The sequence below is a fragment of the Artemia franciscana genome, chromosome 17 (genome assembly GCF_032884065.1).
Source record: "Artemia franciscana chromosome 17, ASM3288406v1, whole genome shotgun sequence".
NCBI classification, from domain to species: Eukaryota; Metazoa; Arthropoda; class Branchiopoda; order Anostraca; family Artemiidae; genus Artemia; species Artemia franciscana.
The window spans coordinates 16,621,947-16,642,528 of record NC_088879.1 but is presented as its reverse complement, the minus strand read 5'-3'; the positions used below and the strand labels follow the sequence as shown (position 1 = coordinate 16,642,528).

At 35.0% G+C, this 20,582-nt stretch overlaps 1 protein-coding gene and 1 long non-coding RNA gene across 3 annotated transcripts in view; both read right to left on the bottom strand.

Annotated features, from left to right (window-relative positions):
- LOC136037924 (ribonuclease 3-like) overlaps positions 1-11,850 on the bottom strand; it is a 59,983-nt gene extending 48,133 nt beyond the window's left edge. Inside the window, exons 1-2 of one of the 2 annotated variants that reach the window (XM_065720783.1) lie at positions 11,738-11,850; positions 1,669-2,560 (exon numbers count right to left, since the gene is read on the bottom strand). In XM_065720783.1, coding sequence (XP_065576855.1) covers positions 1,669-2,550 — 882 coding nt within the window. In that variant the 5' untranslated portion in view covers positions 2,551-2,560; positions 11,738-11,850. The remainder of the gene's footprint in view (positions 1-1,668; positions 2,561-11,737) is intronic. The other variant, XM_065720784.1, reaches the window with a different exon arrangement.
- LOC136037609 (uncharacterized) overlaps positions 1-19,502 on the bottom strand; it is a 99,423-nt gene extending 79,921 nt beyond the window's left edge. The window contains exon 1 of the long non-coding RNA XR_010619983.1: positions 19,188-19,502. This is a non-coding gene — a long non-coding RNA (uncharacterized LOC136037609). The remainder of the gene's footprint in view (positions 1-19,187) is intronic.
- Positions 19,503-20,582: the final 1,080 nt, after the last annotated feature.

Sequence of the window (20,582 nt, the reverse complement as noted above, 5' to 3'; positions counted from 1 at the left end):
GAGGACAGCTATTGATGTGAACGACTATAAACTTTGTTTTCGGCTGTAATATAACATGTATATCGTCAAATTAAAGGGTATATTTTTCGGGTATTAGACACTGAAGCAACAGATTTTTTTCTGTAAATTCAGCGAAATTTTGGTGGATGTGAGGTCTGTCAACTCAATATTGTAATTTCTTGATATTTTATATATATATATATATTTTAAGTTGGTATAGCTGGCATAAGGAAAAAGAATAATAATATAATAGTGGAAATAGAAGTGTAAATGATTTTAAGTTGTTGATGTAAATATACCAAAACAAGAGTTTCTGGAGGGACTGAAATTTCCTGAAACTCTGAAAGCAGTAGTAGTTTTTGTCGTTTTATATTGGTAATATTCTACCCTAAGCACTTGCGCGTAGGCTTCTATGACTTACGGAAATCAGTCCCTATATTTATTTTCTAGAACTAATAAGAGGTTTATTGTCATAAAGAAATATTTAAGGGCAATGGGAACTTCCTGGGAGGGTGTAAAAAGGGAGGCTTTGCATAGATTAGGATGGAGGAGGAGCGTGGGTAGCTGTGTTAGCCTCAGAAGGCTTGGTGTCGCGGTGAGTTATTAGTAGCGGTAGTATTAAGAGGTTTATTAGAGATTTTCGGAGAAATATAAAAACAGAATGAGCTATGTAGCAAGATAAAAGAGGTATTAGAAAAATGTAAATTTCGTCAGATAAATGAAGGGCTGTAGCCACTATCTGCACTTAGTTATGTAAACATATATGGTGCAGCACAGTTACAAAGTAGAAAAGTGCAGTACTCAAACTCATGAATCAAAATTAAATCGACATAAATACATTGCGAAAATAATAAACTGATATGAGATACGAAGAACGAGTACCAAAATATGGGCTATATAATAATAATTAAATTAAGACTATAAAAATAAAAAAAAACATCGGTTAATTAAAGCAAATAGAAAAGTGAAAAGCAATTAAATAACACTAATTAAATTAAAATAATAAGCAACTAAACAAACAACCGCATTGCAAATACGATTGGGAAGGTGAGAAATTGAAAATAACAATCCTAAAAAAAAATTGGCTTTTTTAAAATCTCGTTGTATTGAATGGAAGCAGAGAAATAACTAAACTATGGGTTTTAAATTACGCCAGCCTTTTTTTGCTATGATTTTTATCATTTTGAAAGGGTAAAAAATTCAAGTCCTAGACTTTTCTGCATAAGAGTCTATTGAAAGTAACAGTGCAATTCTTGGATATCAGTCAATCAAAGAGTGTTATAAGCTTGTCCAGTCATATTCGAGGAGCCAAAACAAATTCAAGTAATAAATCAAACTTAAAAATAACTTCAACACTATGAATGAATATGTGAAACTTATTATAAATATAAATAAAAATTAAAAATCAAGTATAAATTAAAACAATCAAAAATAATTGTAAAAGAGATGGATCAACTACAGACCCTCCAATAAAAAACAATTTGCATTAGAAGGAAAGCAGATTCTTCAACAAATCGCTACATACGAATTTTCCTTATGCTGTAAGCCCACATTTTGATAATGCGTAAAAACAAAAATTAAAACGTACAATGCTTGCATAACGATATTAGGGCAGGCGGAGGTTTAAACCTAGAGACCTATTAAATACAGACATTGATATCAACTTACCAAAAAATTAGTAGGTGGCGACAAAGTGACTCTATATTGATAGAGTTTGTCAATACAGTTACTAAACGGGTCACATTTAGGAATTGTGGTTTCCCCAACAAAAATATTATGTCGAATACCAGTGCGACGGGATTTCAAGCTACATTTGCAAATAGGTCCTTCATTGGTTTCCCCTGCTTCATTATGCCACAACTCAAGGTGAAGCCTAAACGGATGATTTTGTTTCTTATTTAATTCATTAATAACTTTATCTTTTTCATCTACGAATTCTCCATCCTCCGATTCTGTGCCACTAGAATCACTACTATGATCATGCTTGTCACCTTTACAACTAGCCGTGCATTTTCTTATTTTAGTAAAAGGTTTTGATGTTGAAGGCCATGCCTTCCTTGCTTCAACACCAGGTGCAATTATTTCTGAATAGAAACGACTGCAGAGATCTTTTAACTTCTGTGTAGCAACCATTGTACGTCCAGACGTACGTTCATAGTACAAATCAGCAGGACAGGTTCGAGTCCATGTTTTGGTTTCTTGGCTGATAATTTCTTCAACTGAGAGACTTGACAAGTCTTCAAGCAAGTTCATCATTTCATCGGAATTCCTGTCCAGAAAACGATTGTAGTTTCTCCTACTATTGCTCAAATTTTCAATCCACGCATCACTATTTCCTGATTTGGATGATACTCTACTCGGGGTAGTTTCAGAATTCCGGTTAGATTTCTTAATATCATTAAGGGATCGAACTGATTTCGTCTTTGGGGGCAAACAACAACTACTCTGAGTTTTGCATGCTGTTGAAGGGATAGAGTCTGGAGTTTCACATGGAGCCAGGTCCAAGGACATCAATGGAATTGGTCCCTTGCTACCACTTTGTTCATCCATTCTTTTATTTCTGTAAGAAAAAGTACATATATAAGGATCCGAAGTAAAACTGACAAACCATGACAAAAAAAAATATAAATAAAATAAAGCCAACAAACAAGTTTAGGGTCTGTGGAAAGACAGGAGAAAATGATACAAGCATTTTGTCTATATGAAAAAGGCGATTTCAGCGTACATGAGGACCGAAAAAGACCAGATACACAAATAGGACCCCATCCCCCCTGCTAAATTAAAAATTGAACAAGTCAAATTTACAATAATTCACCCATCAGGTCTGCTTAAATAAAGTTTAGCAGAAACAAATATTATACATTTTACTTGTTTTGTTGTTTGGATTTAAAGTCACCCAACAAAAATTATTAGATAGAAATAAGAGAAAACCAGTCAAAGCGGGACTAATCCTGATAAAAATTACACTATTAAATTCAAAGATGTCCATGCACCCAGATAAGTGAATTCATACTAATATATGCAAAAACATAAGATTTAACATTTTTTATTCGAAGAAGGTTGATTACAGATGTGTGTCTATTTCTTTTTCTCGCCCCTGGGGTGTGTGTTAAACCTATGATAACAGAATATTGGGAGATGGCTCACCCCAACTGAAAATTTAGTTTTAGATTCCTTTTAAAGTGACAAATAGACTTTGCAAAAGAAAGGTGGCTATGCCTATCGTTTAGTGCAGGAAAACAAATAGCTTAAAAGTATCTCAAGCTACAGATACAGCAACAAATTTCAGATTTCGTCACAGAAAAGTGCCAATTTCTGCTATTTTGTGTCACCAAATTAAATGTTGGCCAAACTACAGTCAATTAAGTTCACAACCGAAATTTCTGAAATAGCTAATTAATTTAGAACTACTGAAGAGCTATATACACAGTCTTCCAGTTTTGGGGGTAATACTGCCCTGGGGTGGCACATTCACCCCTAAAGATAAATTTAGCCTAATCCAAACAGAATTTCTGTTCAATATTCAATTCAATTTGCACCTTCACATTCCTTCATTTGGTAGAATATATATTTGCAACTGTAGTTATGATTGGAGTAATAGGGATAAATATTTTCTGTTTCTTCTGCAATGTGTTCAAACCTGTGCTGCAAATCTAGGCCTACTTTTGCCATTGTCTTTACCCTGCAGTCGACCCTTACACTAATAGAGGAACTGAATCATTTAGTAAATTAATTAGAAAGCAAAATTGAAAATTGGCATATTCAGCTTTCAAGGTAACTCTCAATCAAATTATTCAATCACAATTTGCTCTTCACATTTACTCTAGTCTCATTCATTTCATAATAAAAAGGCATTATTTGCTTATTCAAACAGTTTTAAAGGAATTTAAACTTTATGGAAGGAACAGGAGTTGAGGGAACAAAAGCTCCCTCAAATTTGGCAATATAGTTAGCACGAAATAAAAACAAACAGAAATAGTAAAAAAATATATTTTTTTAATTAAAAAGTGAAGGGTGATACTAAGCCAAAAACGTTAATACTTTGGAAAACATTTTGTTTTTTACTTTTCACATAAGGAAGGGTCCCCCCTTCTCTTCTTTTTGCAGACGGACATACAAAAATAAAAAGGGCAGAGCAGCACTTTTAAACTACTGGCGAGATTCTTCACAGAAAAAAACACTCATAATCCTCAATAAGTCAGACAGAATTTGTGCCAGTGTTCAATCTGTCTGAATTTGCTACTCAACAAGCGTTTTTCCAATATACTGTAGTATGCCCAATATGGTGTAATTTTTGAAGTTTTGAAAAAAAAAACTGTTTTACAGTGTATCGAATCAATGGTCATAGACTAGCAAAAAGAAGCTAATCCTTACAAGCTATTGAAGTTCTAGCACCCTTTTCAAGCAACAAATATATCAGACCACAGCAAAGTGCTGACCTGTGCCATTTTGTTCTGCAGAACAACAGCTACAATCCAAATAGAGCCAAAAAAATACCGAGCGACATCTCTGAGAGTCAATCGGTTTAGAACTATGACAAAGCTAAATTCGTAACCTTCCAGTTTCAAATGAAATGATTCCAATTGGCAACAAAATAGTCCTTAGAATTATCAGTCCATTCAAAATGAATTGTTTATTACAGACTGCTTTATGTCTCTACAGCCGATTAGACAATGCCAACAGTTCTTTAAAGCAAGTGTTAATATACATATTTGTTACTCTTATATGTAACTGAAATTCTTAGCAACTTGTTTGATTCAGTGAAACTTTTTAGCAAGCTAGTGATTACCACTATCACTACAAATCTCAGAAATCATAGATAGCTTATCATTTATACTGGTTTAGGTCAAACAGCAAGGGTAACATACAAAAGTGGAAACTGGTGCTAGTGTCAACAAAAAAAACTATCAATGCCATCAGCCGTTTGGCGACACTTGACATTTTTTCAACCTTTTCAATCGTTTCTTCACCCCAAACAGAGATCAGACAATCATTACTTCCCTAATTTTACCAATTAAATTAATTATTCTTATTAGTACACCGGAAAAAATATCTATTGTTATCAAATACTTGATAGATACATTTTTTGTTGCCACTGGCTCCAGTTCCCACACTTACCAGTTTCCTCTACTCTTTGGGTTTAGTTAAGAATGCTCCTTTTAACAACTTGAGCACTCAATGTAGTATTTCAAAAGAGTATTCTTTTTTTCATGCTTGCTGAACAATATAATCTTTTTTTAACTTCAATATAGTATATTATAGAATTACCAATAAGCTGTAGAATATAATGATTCAAAATATGACTTAACGTTATCAAGTCTCCCAATGGTATTTGTAAATGCAAATTCAAATAGGGATAAATCTTTTTAATAGACAGTGATAAATTTCACTAAACATACTACATATTTTGGTCACATATGCAGTGACCGTCATCGATAGTAATACAGAGTATTCCTGAAGATAATAGTGACTAAGATGAATTTTGCTTACAGTTACAAGAACAAATAGACAGGGTTCTAGGTAGAAATATAGTGTTTTTATTAGACAATTTTAATGTCCAGGTCAGTAGAAATAGGAATACTTGGTATCCCAGCCTAAGTAAATTAGGTGTATGAAAAGAAAAGGGTAATGGGTACATACTAATACACTTTTGTAGGTTTAACAATCTGGTTATAACTGGTACAGTGGTACATTTTATGACAGTGGTCATAAAATGGCTCATAAGTGTACATAGTATTCACTTAATGGTAAGACAGCTAACCTTATTGACTATGTTATTGTGAACTGAACACTGCCAGGATCAGTACAAGATATTATGGTATATAGAAGTGCTGTTCATGATGTTGGAAGTAAAGATCACCATCTAGCAGTATGTAACTTTAAAAGATGAAATTTTGCAAGAGAACTACCTTCCATGAAGCTATGAAGTTGGCAGACTCTACAAAGAGAATGTAAGAGAGACTCTCCTGGAACAGTTGAATAATAAACTAGAATTTTAAACTTGACAATGCAAAAGATGGATAGAATAATTTTAGGAAAATAATTTTTTGAAGCTGCTGATGGTGTCTTAGGGAAGAAAGTCAAGAATGCAGGTAGAAATATTACAGAAAATGCTTTGTGTAATAAAAGAAGGGGCTTGTGCAAGTATTATCTATGATATGTTGTGTGAAAATAAGAAGAGTGTAATAAAAGTACAGAAAGCACTAAATATGAACTAAGGATGCGTGAAGTGGAGGCCATGGACAAAATTGCCAAGGATCTAGAAGATATAGCTAGACAGCATAATAGTAAAATATTGTACAGGTATGTTAGTAAATTTAGAGGGAGTAGCCAATCCAGGCTTGTCCAAATTAAAAATAGGAATGAGGCAACAATTATTGATATGGAAATAATTAAACAAAGATAGACAAAATATTTTGAGAATGTGCAAAACCAGGATAGTTACAGGGAAAGATATAGAGGAAAACAAAAAATTGGTGACAAGTTCAATGAGAAGGAAATTTATTTTGTGAAGAAGAACTACTTACAATACTATAAGGCTTAAAAAATAATAACAAGGCCCTAAGTACTGAAAGTATGGTAAGTAAGTTTCTTAATTGTGGTGGTTATAAGGTAAGAAATAAATTGCTGAAGATTATTAACACAATTTTAGAAAAAGGGGAAGTACCTAGCAATCGTAGGAAAGCCCTAATTAACAATAGTAAAAGAAAGGTGATAAGAGTGAGTGTGGTAATTATAGATGCATTAGCTTGTTTTTTTTAGACAGTAAATTACTTAGTATGATGATAGTTTTCAGACTTAGAGATACTTTAGAAAAGTTTTCAGAGAAGAATAGTGTATTCTTAGGTTGGGTAGATAATATGTTCATAAAATTTTCACTCAAAGGTAAATAATCAAAAAGTGCCTTATTTATCAAGCAGCTTTGGTCCAAAGTTTTATAAGTTACAAACAAGCATTGGATTTACCTGAAAAAGTATCTACAGTTAAGTATTATAGCCTACTAGACGAAAACATTAAAGTGAATAGTGCCATTTATAGGAATAACAGTGCTGAAGTTAAGGTAGAAAATGAGATTAGTAACTCACATTGAATTAAAGCAGGAGTTAATCAGGGCTGTGTTCTATTTCTATTTAAATGGATTATTTGATGGACTTTGTCTTAAGGATCAAAGGAATGGTAATCAGAGAACATGGAATCAATAAATAGAATATTCCTGGACTTAGATTTTGCTGATGATTTATGCATCCTAGATGAAAGTAAGAGCAAAATGAATGATCTTTTAGAGGTTTTGTGAGTTTGGGTTGCTTTAATAGGCTAGGTTTAGAAAAAGTTTAAGAAGACTTATAAACAAATTAAGTGCTGGATCATCATTCTCCTGGTATTGCCCCCTTGGTTTAGCCGACCCCGCGAGAAAAAGTGCTACTGCTGAGGATGTAAACACAATTGTGAAAGAACAAATTGATTGCCTAAAAACTGAACTGCTTGCAAAAATGACTATAATGGTTGATTCAGTCTCTGAAAGAGTTTAAGAAATTGAAATAGAACTGTTAAAAAAGTGCAACAAAGCATACATGGAAACACATGTCAAATACCTTGTTGGATAAGAACTAAAAGTGTTGAAGGAAACCCTAACAAACGAATTCCATGTCGAGCTCACAGCCATTACTAAAGCTCATAAATCAGAAGCCCACAAAGAAGTGAGAGACAAAATAAGAAGAGACCATGATAGGCAGCACTGAAGGCTAAATACCATAGCTCACGGAATTCCCGAGCTAGAGCAGGGTACAAGCCAGGAGAAGGAAGAGGCTGATATAATGTTCATCAGCAAGCGCCTAAAAACCTCCTATAAACTTCCAGAATTTCATCTCACAAATGTAAAGCGCTTGATACCTACAAATAACCAGATTGTTGCCAGGCAACAGCCACCAAGAATAGCGCCAGTGATATTTACCATCCCCAACATGATGATAAAAAAGGAAATCACTAGAATCTCCTTTTTGAAAAAGGAGATGATTCAGTACCGTAGTGATATAAGCAGGGAGGACAGAGAGAAGCAAGCAAAGCTTGTGAAAGAATTAAAGGACTGGCTGGAAAATGGTGAAAAAGACCTTGTTAACCGTAAAAGTTGCATTCTCCCAAAAAACCAGCAGTGAGCAGGGTTGGGAACTTTCCCTTCCCCACTAGTGTAAATAGATCCAATAGTTCAAAATATTTAGACTGTAGTGACAATAGATGTACAGATTCGGAAAGGGATATGGTGTCCACAAGTTATGCCCAAACAGCTAGTGAAATAAGTGATAGTAGCCCAAGTGACCTAGTACAAAACATTAAAAGTCATTGCTCTAAGTTTCTTCAAGTGCTGAGCACAAACGTAGACTCCTTGCCAAATAAACTAATGGAGTTATGGATCTTAGCAACAAAAAATGATTATGATGTGATTTGTGTAGCTGAAATTAAGCCAAAGAATACAAATAACCCCTTGGATGATGCCCACATTGGAATTGCTGGATACTTTCTATTTACAAACTTACAAGATGACCCAAGAAGAGGAATTGCAGTCTATGTGAAGGCAACCTTATTGGTAAGCAGAATCTCTCTTAATAAAGTTTTAGATTGGGTTGAATATTTAGCTATAGAGATTGTGCTACCCCAAGAAAGTCTAGTTTTAGCCACCTTTTACTGGAGCCCAATTTGCCCAAACCTAATAGAGTCTGAACTGGCACTTTGTAAGGCCCTGCAGTTGCTACAAGATAAGAAGCCAAGGAACCTTTTAATAATTGGAGATTTTAACCTTCCTCAAGTCAGCTGGGTTGATGGCTTAGGGTATTCCCCCCAGTATCATGAGGGTCATGGTATGAATTCTGCTTTCCTCAATTACCTAGCAGAAAATACGCTATATCAATCCATTGAATCACCAACAAGGTTCAGAGATGGACAAATACCCTTGCTACTTGACCTAGCAATCACAGACAACCCAGATCAAATTCTAAGTATTGATCATTTACCACTGATTGGTGCAAGTGATCATGTATGTCTCTTAACAACTCTCCAACTGTCACCACCCTCTTCCAACCATATTTGCAGAAGATATATCAATTATGAGAAAACCTGCAAGGAACTAAGGAGAATGCAAAATGGTGACTGGGAAGCAGTGTTTGAGCACAAGTCAAGCAATGACAGCTGGAATCTCTTCAAGGAAATAATGCTATAGCATGAGGAGACATGTACCACTATCTCATATATCAAGAGGCCACACACCCTACCTTACTTGACAAGGTCCATAAAACAGGAAATGAACAGATACTGGGCAAAATACAGGCAAACCAATTCTTGAGAACACTATGGTAAATTCAAAAAAGCAAGGAACAGAGATAGATTGAGAAAAATTACACAATACTCTATAAAAAAGCATGAAGATATCATTGCTACAGAAACTAAAACTAATCCAAAGAGGTTGTGGACTTATGTATCATCAGCAAAGCCAAGACAACATTCCATTCCCTACCTAACCATGCCATCTGGCAAAATCACCAATCATGCAGAGATAGCAGAAACCTTAAACAAACAATATTCCTCAGTCTACACAGTGGAAAACTCTAGAAACATCCCAGATACCCAGGAATATCCTGTCAATGTAACAATGCCAATGGCTGTCATTTTTTAGTCAGATGTCCAAAAACAACTGAAAAAGCTTGATGCATTGAAGTCAAAAGGACCAGACAGTATACACCCAAGAGACTGCTGAACTAATATCCTCACCTTTAGCAAAAATCTTCAAGAAATCACTAAAGGAAAAAGCTGTCCCCTCTGACTAGAAAAAAGCTATTGTTATACCATTACACAAGAAAGGCTCCAAAGACAAAGCTGAAAATTATAGGCCAATAAGTCTAACATCAGTAACTTCAAAGATTCTTGAGAGAATCATAAATGATGCTGTCACTAAGCACTTGACATACAACAACATCATGTCTCCAAATCAGCATGGTTTCCAAAATGGCCATTCCATGGACACAAACCTAATACAGTCATACAATGAAGTCACCAAACTACTGGACAAAGGGACACCTGTGGACATGATTTTGTTGGATCAAGCAAAAGCATTTGACAAAGTTGCACATCTAAGGCTGAAAAGAAAGCTTCAAGCTTGTTGCTTCCACTTGGACATCATTGAATGGATTGTAGACATCCTGGGAGAACAAACCCAAAGAGTTGTTGTTATTAATGATAAAGGAGTATGTGTACTATCATCACCTATACCTGTTCTTAGTAGAGCTCCCCAAGGAACCATGCTTGGGCCATCACTTTTCAACATATATATCAATGATGCTCCTGAAATACTCCAAAACCTTCTCACACTCTATGCAGATGATTCTAAGCTCATTGGGGCAGCATCATCTTGGGCAGAGGCTGCCTCAATCCAAGCCAATCTCAACAAGCTGGATGACTGGGCTAGACAATGGCTACTTGAATTTAATTCAAGTAAATGTAAAGTTTTACATTTTGGCAATAAAAATCAAAAACATATTTACACCATGCAAAACCAAAATGACTGGTCAAAGACAACCCCTAGTTGCAGTTACAGAGGAAAGAGACTTGGGTGTCACAGTTGACTGCCAGTTAAAGTTTCAAAGTCATACTGAAAAGATTGTAGCTAGTGCAAACCATGCTTTAGAGACAATTAAACAAACATTCACAACTAGATCTCCACAAACAATCACCAAGCTATACAAGAGTCTTGTCAGACCAAGGCTAGAAACTGGCATGTCAATTTTCATCTTACTTCTACAAAGTGGACAAAGACATGATAGAGAAAATACAGAGGAGAGCAACAAAGATAGTAGACAGGTGCCAACATCTTCCTTACCCAATGAGACTGCAAACTCTGAACTTATGCAGTATGACTTACCAAAGAAAAAGGGATGACATAATTAACACTTACAAATTGATTCACAACAATCCAATTCATGGTCTCTTCTTCATTGATTAATCACAGAGGACAAGGGGTCATTCTAAGAAGCTCATAAAGGTCAATGCTCAGAGGAGGGAACCCCATCACTTCCTAACAAAAAGGGGTAGTATACCAGTAAAACTCCCTGAGCAATCATACTGTATCCAGTAAGACTGTCAAAGAATTCAAAGTCTCACTTGACAAGGAGTGGAGCAATAAGGAATGGAGGCCGGAATAGAACACCTTGGAGTCCCAGACCAGAACATAAACCCTAGTCAATAAAACCAACTCAATATTCAAAACAATTCCAAATCAATCCACATGGAAATTTTTGAAGAAATGCTGAGCAATGCTACAGAATGGAAAATCCTTCAATTGCTCCAAGTTGCAATTTAAGGTAAGACTAAGTCACAGAGGGTGGGAATAACTGAAGATGAAAAGTTCTGTAAACCAAGGTTAGAATAGCCTATTAGAAGCTACAACAATTGCAGTTGTTAAATATGGTTCTAAAGTAGCCTAATACCCCCTAATCTAGACCTATGCCTGGTTTTAGACTACACTAACACCAAATGATTAAATTTTGAGAACATAAACAAAAGGCACTTAGTAGAGTGTTCATCTTGTCCTTATCAAAATTATGGACCTAGGCTATATTCACTCAAAAAATTAACTATTTTCATTTTATAAGACAAATGGAATGGGATGCCATGGTAGTAACCATTATATTCGGGAATAGCGTCAAACGAACAAGTAGTCTAGGTCAACACTATGTTGTTTAAAAGAGCCTACCAACAATTTCTGAGGGTGTCCGAAAGCTTATTTCACGGAGAATGCAGCATCCGGACGCAGGGTTAATTCTGTATACTCAGTCCGAAAGCTGCTGTTTTCGTCATTTGTTCTTTGAACCCCAAATCCCTGTTCAGCAGCAACTTAACAGTAGCAGGGGAAGAAACAGAAATTCCAATTGGTTAATTGCACAGGTTAGTTCTGCAGTTTTTCACTGGGATAAATAATGTAGGGATTCTGTCATGTATGTATCTATAGATATTTTTTAGACAATGTCATGGAAAAGAAGATATAAGAGCTTTCTGTGCATCCAGTAGCCTATATTGTGTCTTTCAGTCTCTGTTTTACCTTTATTGTGAAAAAGCCATTGATTTTTGTAGCTTAAAATTTTTGCTATTTTATTAAAAATATCCTCTTTTTCTTTTTGAATGAACTCTCTTTGGTCAGAAACTGATTAGCATAACATGAACTAAAGAACAAAATTAGGCTGAGTCAATCTTATTCACCTGTTATATACAGGTTAAATACAATTTAATTATCTAAACTAACTTGAGAAAAGGTAAATTCTAAGCTTTTCGGATTTTGAGTTAAATACATTTGTTAAAATTCTAGTTAATTGACTACTTGCTATTGCAGAAAGGGTTTACATTAGGAAAATGAAACTTTCAGGGATGAATCTACAGACTAAATTATGTCCCAGGAACGTATTTTGAAGCAACTACCTCCACTCCTTCTTCCTCTAGAAGGGCTTGACCTTTAAAAATATGTGTGTTACAAAAGTGAAACCTTGCAAAATAGGTCTTCTGCTTAATTGAAGTACAACAAAATTGTTTTCAGCTTCATAACTTTGCTCAATTCCATTTTAAAAGGTTTTAAAGATATGCAAATGTAGCCTTTTTCTTAAATTTTGAAAAAAAAACATTGATTTTGCTCAAAATTCTATTCAAATAACAGGGAATTGCATTTTCAGAACTAAAGGCAGAGAAAAAGCAACTAGTAGGCTAACTGAATATTAATGTAAAATGTTGTTTTGTCAAAATTTCAATAGGTAGAGACCTGTCATGTAGGCAAATTTCAAGGCCCTCTAGAGGAAGAAGGAGTGGAGGTGGGTACTTCAAAATACCTTCCCAGGACATAATTGAGCCTATAGACCCATCCCTAAAAGTTTCATTTTCCTAACCTAAACCCTTTCCAAGATAGCAAGAAGTCAATTAACTAGAATTTTACCATACATTTAAACTAGTTTTTTCTAATAGAAAACCAGTGCTCTAGTAGGGTATTGGCTAGTGCTGCCAACTCAGAAGTGGTGGCTCTAGGGGTTAATGCGTCATGATGCCACCAATGCAAGGAACTGTGTTGTCAGAGGATTTGTTAATTTCAACTAACCAACCAAGAAAGCATAATAAATAATCAATTTCTTTCTTTGTTTTTGTTCTTGTGTATGATACACAGTATCAATCTACTTATTTACACTAATTTCCCATGGCTTGATGACCCATTCGCTATGCTATAAACAATAAAATAACTCTTAAGTGTTCAGCCAAAGAGAGCCATCCTCTGCATCACCATTCTTCCAGCAAAATAAAAAAAGTTTAAGTGTACTCATCTTATTTTCATTGAGAACTAACACTTACATCCTAATTTTAAATAGTTTTATCACAAAAAAGCTTTATTTAATCCATATCATGGTATAAATAAAATAAAACAATCAAAATATCTATTAGTATTATTTTTGCTGTCAGATTCTCCTCTAAATTTCACCCAATTATTTTTAATTTTCCACAAAATATTTTAGGGTGCTAATTATGAAAATAACCTAAGCTCTAGGATTTCAAATCTCAGGAGGAATAAAATTCTAAGTACACCATGCAGTCAACAGGATATACAATAGCATTTAAACTTACATTAAGTTGTAAAGGAGCTGACTGCTTTTTGTTGGTTGGGACTAACAAGTCTTATGACAATGGTTCTTGTATTGATGGCATTGTAGAGTATCTAACCTTCAAACCCTCTGCTTTTGAGTCCACTATGCTAGTCAATAGTCCACATGATCACAAGCAAATAAACAGTGAAGCCCAACATTAATCAGCTGCAATGGGGCTGGTAATGGAATAACCAATAGAATCTGACTGTTCTAGATACCACAAAATTTTGACTTTAGGTCCTATTGAGGGTCTTTTCTCTGGGAATACAGTGTTTGATGTGGCATAAACCAAAGGAAGAACATGTAGGCCTAGAGAAAAAACATGTTAAAAAAAGTGATTTTTTATAATTTGCACAATAATTATAGCTCACACATTTTACATGCAATCCTGCTCTACTTTACCCCCAACCCTCCATATATAGAAATATATAGCTGAATTTACATGTTTCCCATTGATTCTGCCAATCTATCCCTCAACCTTAACTCCCTGTTAATTGAAGCACCTGTGACAAAACAAGAATGGGAAAAAAAATTAACAGGTGACAGAATACATTAGAACTATGTAATTTGGACTATATATTTGTACATTCGACAGGTTGGAGGTAAATTGTAGCATAGAGATGTATGCTTTTCCCTTTGTTATGTAGGCAAAGTAGAAGGTCACTTGTACCTGATGCTCTCCCAGTTGTTTTTAGTTAGATGGGAAAAATCCAAAGAATTTTCCCTTTGAAAAGGAAAGGTGAGATTGAATTTGTCAAAGCTTGGAGGTTTGCCCCTTCAGTCTGCTTAAAGGAAACAGATTCATAATTGCAGCTTTGTTCATTTCAATCTTAAGGGTGACCTATATTTGTGACAAGAATAGAGTCAGATCAAAAGAAAAAGTACGCAAATAAGACCACGTTGTCCAAAACCCCTATATAGGTAATGTACCATTCCTCAGCTTGAAGAGCAAGGGAAAGATATTGGCTTGAAAATTAAGAAAAGTACAATTTCAACTTTGTTTTGAATCTCTGGTACAACAATCACTAACTGCATTTGAAGAAATTCTATTTATATGTTTTCAGTAAGAGTTCTTTAAATAAAGAGTTCACATATTTCATAATAAAGGGGGACTATTGGATATAGTTGAAACCTAGTAAAGGAAAACCGAGGTACATAGTAACTAAAAGCAATCCAGATTGCAGTGGTAGCTATCAACCTTTCAAGAGATCGACTCGTCCCGTAGTAGTTATAATAAAGAACGAACCCTAGCTCATAGTAATAGAAATATTAATACTAGTAACTTTACCCTTACTGACAGCGTTATCATCGGTAATCCAGGTTGTAGCAATAGCTACCAATCTAGTAAGAAACGATTTCTTCCCATAGTAAAACCTACAATTACCAATAATTCCTAAAACTTGGGTCAGATCAAAAGAAGAAGTACACTCTTAGAGCCGCCTTGTCCAAAACCCCTTTATAGGAAACTTACCATCTCTTGACTTATACAACAGGCAAAATATATAGGCTTGAAAATCAAGAAAAGTGGCTGTAAACGACAACATTGTGTATATACGCCATCTTTTTTCTGTTTCTCCTCAGATACCTTGGCACTGGAACATCTCAGAGAGCTGTTTAATGGCTCATTTTGAAGGAAATCTATGTTAAAAACCCTTAATATTTAAATAATTAAATTTTTAAAATATAGTAATTTTTGTAACAAAACTGTATTTTTCATGTACAAGATTGATCAATGACATCACAATCGTAGGTTTGACGTTTTAAGAGATTAGTATCTTGCTAATCTAATTAGGAAAAAGCCATATGTTTTTTTTTACTTTGAATTTGTTACTATAATTTCACAGTATCTAGTATAAGAAGACGAAAAACGCAATAATAATTTTTTGTTTTTTTTTTACTTAGAATTTGTCAAACAATGTCCTAAGGATAAGTTACTGGTTGTACTTTTGTTAATCTATACTGTTTGTATCTCTGTTACTCTACTTTACTTCTTTATTTCTGTTCTCTAAAAACTCTACTGTGGGTTTTGTTTAAGTGATCAACAATTGCAATTAAAAATGCAAGATTAAAATAAGTGTTCATTCAAGTCCCAGATAAATGCAGTTTCTACCGGACTTCTAACGGAAATCTCGAAAAAGACAGACCTACCAGGACTGCAGAAGAACAAGCCTTTACCACACGGAACATGTAATTACATAAAGTTGTCAAACTCTTATGGAAAAATTTAAGATATTTATTCACGGAAAACTTTATTAAAAAATAAAGTTAAATACGGAAAAATATTAAATTGCTTAAAGAGTAAAAAACTGGTAATTACAAAAATATTTGAATACATTTTGACAAGGGATTAAAGCAATTCAAAAACCTTAAATAAGAAAACCAAAAGTTTAAAGCTTAGTACATACAAATGTTTTAACTGGTTAAATTCCCAAGAATTGCACTGACCCAAACACTTCAAGTTTTACTATGTAGTTTATCAGTGATTTCAACTTTTGCCGGAAGACACGGGCCGTAATGTCATGTCTATGAACCGCCGATTGTCCTTGAAGTAAAAGCTGCTGTATCAAACAGTTCGTGGTAACGAACTGTAGTAAGGAGCGACCCGGCTCAATAGTAACCAAAACTCTAAAAAATTGGATTTTGATATCAATAGCTACATCAAAAGAATCGCATTTTAATACTGATTTTAAATATATAAGTTTCATCAAGTTTAGTCTTACCCATCAAAAGTTACGAGCCTGAGAAAATTTGCCTTATTTAGGAAAATAGGGGGAAACACCCCCTAAAAGTCGTAGGGTCTTAGCGAAAATGACACCATCAGATTCAGCGTATCAGAGAACCCTACTGTAGAAGTTTCAAGCTCCTATCTACAAAAATGTGGAATTTTGTATTTTTTTGCCAGAAGACAAATCACGGGTGCGTGTTTATTTGTTTGTTTTTTGTTTTTTTTTTTTCCCAGGGGTCATCGTATCGACCAAGTGGTCCTAGAATGTCGCAAGAGGGCTCATTCTAACGGAAATGAAAAGTTCTAGTGCCCTTTTTAAGTGACCAAAAAAATTGGAGGGCATCTAGGCCCCCTCCCACGCTCTTTTTTCCCAAAGTCAATGGTTCAAAATTTTGAGATAGTCATTTTGTTCAGCATAGTCGAAAACCATAATAACTATGTCTTTGGGGATGACTTACTCCCCCACAATCCCTGGGGGAGGGGCTGCAAATTACAAACTTTGACCAGTGTTTACATATAGTAATGGTTATTGGGAAGTGTACAGACGTTTTCAGGGGGATTTTATTTTGTTTGGGGGTGGGGCTGAGGAGAGGGGGCTATGTTGGAGGATCTTTCCTTGGAGGAATCTGTCATGGGGGAAGAAAAATTCAATGAAAAGGGCGCAGGATTCTCTAGCATTACTATAAGAAAACAATGAAAAATAAACATGACAACGTTTTTTCAAATGAAAGGAAGAAGTAGCATTGAAACTTAAAACGAACAGAGATTATTACGCATATGAGGGGTTCTAAAAATACTTTAGCATAAAGAGCGAGATATTTAGGAGGAGATAAATACCTCGCTCTTTATGCTAAAGTATTTTTAGTAATTCCAACTATTTATTCTACGGCCTTTCTGATTCAGGGGTCATTCTTAAAGAATTGGGACAAAACTTACGATTTAGTGTAAAGAACGAGGTATTAACGAGGGTACAAACCCCCTCATATACATAATAATAATTAAAGAATATAAAAGTTTGTTACGTAAGTTAATTCTAAAGTTACGTATATTTTTTGCTAATAGAAAAATTCGTTAAAATTAAAATTAATAGTTGCCTTTTTATGTAACCGAAAAATTGCATGGCAACTAGGCCTCCTTCCCCATCCCATATTTCTTAAAATCGTATGATCAAAACTAAGAGAAAGCCATTTAGCCAAAAAAGGAATTAATATGCAAATTTCATTTGAATAGTTTACGTGTGGAAAGTCAAAATCAAACATGCATTAATTCAAAAACGTTCCGAAATTACATAAAAAAACTAGTTTTTTTAATTGAAAGTAAGGAGCGACATTAAAACTTAAAACGAACAGAAATTACTCCGTATATGAAATGGATTGTTCCCTCCGCAATCCCTCGCTCTTTACGCTAAAGTTTGACTCTTTGCCACAATTCTGCTTTTTAAAACAATTAAAAGGTTTAGCGTAAAGAGCGAGGGATTGCGGAGGGAACAATCCATTTCATATACGGAGTAATTTCTGTTCGTTTTAAGTTTTAATGTCACTCCTTACTTTCAGTTAAAAAAACTAGTTTTTTTTATGTAATCTCGTCCCAAGATTGATTACATATAAATGTAATAAATAAATCTGGACGACCATAGAGACGAACATACGCAATAGCATCTTGAGCATACTCATGCATATGACGGGGACTGCCAGCATATGACGAAGGTAAAATCGTTAATCTTCCAACGTTTGTGGTATTACCGTCATTTACAACTGCATCTCGCAAATGAATGTATTGTTCAGAGCGGAGCTTAGTCTGATTCAGACGGATATATAGCAAACGTTCTGATTTAATTTTTGCATACATATCAACGACGTATTGGTGAAACAATTGACGGCATTTTAAAATATAATTGTCTTCATCCTGCCAAATCATTAGTCTATAGGAATAATAATACATTGCACTGCATTTCTTATTCATTTCTTTGTTAGTGGCTGGATTCATCAATTTAATATTAAAGTGATAGCCGTCGGCTTCATCCCAAAAAATGATAGGATATTGTAGGTCATCGTAGCATCGATGATTTTCAGCAATTCTTACCAACTGAGCGTTTCGCTTATGAAGAATAATATCGCGAGGTAAAAACTGATCACCGACCATAACGATTGCCACTTCGCCGATAGTTGGAGCATTGTATCTACGCACATGTTGGCCAGGAGGCGTTTTGTCAGCGGAAATAACAATTTTATGCGTATCAGTAGGCATCAAATCGATGGCTATTTTGAACAGACGCACTAAATTATTATTTTCGTGGAAAAGATGTTGCAATTGGGAAACGATTGTCCTTTCAACGTTGGGAGAAATTTTGCAATGTGTATTCAATTCAGAATTTCTATCACTGATGAAGCACAATTGTAAAAATTTATGATTCTCGCCTGAGAATGGTAGAAGGGACCCTGGTCTATGATAAATGTGCCCTTTTACTTTGAAAGTAGGCATAAATTGATCTTGATTTTCGATTTGGGCACCAAACGACGTCATTTGGAAACATGAGCTATATTTTCTGATGTTTGATAAAAAACGCTTAGATTCTGACGTAGTTCCAATAAGCAAAGTCTTCAATGGCTCTGGGGGGTGCAGCCAGTAGAGGAAGTTTACCTTTCCCTGAGGCGCAACACATTCCCATTGTTTCACCATTAAATTTCAAGGCCTTGCAATAGGGACAAATTTTAGACATAGTCCCGATTTGAACACATCTACTATAATCATCGACTGGGCTGTACCTGAATGCCATGCGATAATTTTCAGGTTGCTCTTGTGACCTCGGCACGCCTTCTTTTTTCACTTTCTCTTTTAGCAGCAGGTCTGGTTTCGCGTTGCTCTGGTAGTTCCTCGACACGCCTTCGTTGACGTAAATTGCACATTCCTAATCTAGCATTATCTCTTGAAGCCGCAAGCCTGTTTTCACGTTGCTCTTGTGATTCCTCGACACGCCTTCTTTTTTACTTTCTCTTTCAGCAGCAAGTCTGGTTTCGCGTTGCTCTGGTAGTTCCTCGACACGCCTTCGTTGACGTAAATTGCACATTCCTAATCTGGCCCTTTCTCTTTGAACCGCAAGCCTGGTTTTGCCTTTTGGTAACATTCTATAACATTGACAGTTAGAGAAATCTCCACGTGCCAAGCTTGATAAAGCTCAACAATATATAATAAACCTCAAATTTTAAGTATCTTTTTTGAGGTTTTCCAATTACATTAATCTATTGTCAAAATATTTCGAAATATTTATGCAATTCCCAGTTTTTACATTTAAACCCTCAACACAAAAATACATAGAACTTTTTTTTTTATATATATAGAAGACTAACTGTTGGGGTGGCGCTTCGCGCCACCCCAAGCCCCCCCGCGCGCGTAAGTCGTTACGCGCCATATTAGTTACGCGCCATTGTAGTTGTGTCCCTGTGTCCCACCTGTGAATATAGATAAAAGAGAAAAGATTTATCTTTTCCTTATAGATATATATGTTTTTAACTACGTAAAACTTGCGAATATACAACATTCTTCGATGTCTCATTGTCTGTATATATAAATAGATTGTCAGTTTTACCGACTCTTGAACATGCAACATAAAATGGTCCATGGGAAAAACAATCCGTATTCAGATCTATACCTCATTATTCTAATAATTGCCCTTGAGCTTTGTTGATGGTGATTGCTAATCGAAAATTCCCTGTGTCCCGGTCGTCATTTATATTCTCAGTATCCCGGTCGTCATTTGTGTCCCAGTGTTTAATTTCTCTTTGAGCGTCCCGTTCGTCATTTATATTCCCTGTGTCCCGGTCGTCATTTGTGTCCCAGTCTGTAATTTATCTTTGAGTGTCCCGGTCGTCATTTATATCTCCCGGTCGTTATTTGTGTCCCAGTGCCCCAGTCTGTAATTTCTCTTATAGTGTCCCGGTCGTAATTTATATTCCCTGTGTCCCGGCTTTTAGTTTTCTTTTTCTCCTTTATTTTTCACTTTTTTTCCTTTTTTTAGTTTTTTTTTAGTTTCTTTATTAGTTTTTAGTTTTTTTTCTTTTTAGTTTTTTTAGTTTTTACTTTTTTTTAGTTTTTTTAGTATTTTCTTTTTAGTTTTTTTGTAGTTTTTACCTTTTTTAGTTTTTTTCTTCTTTTGTATTAATGCTAAAGCCAAGGTTCAAACCTGGAGCCTCTCGAACCTA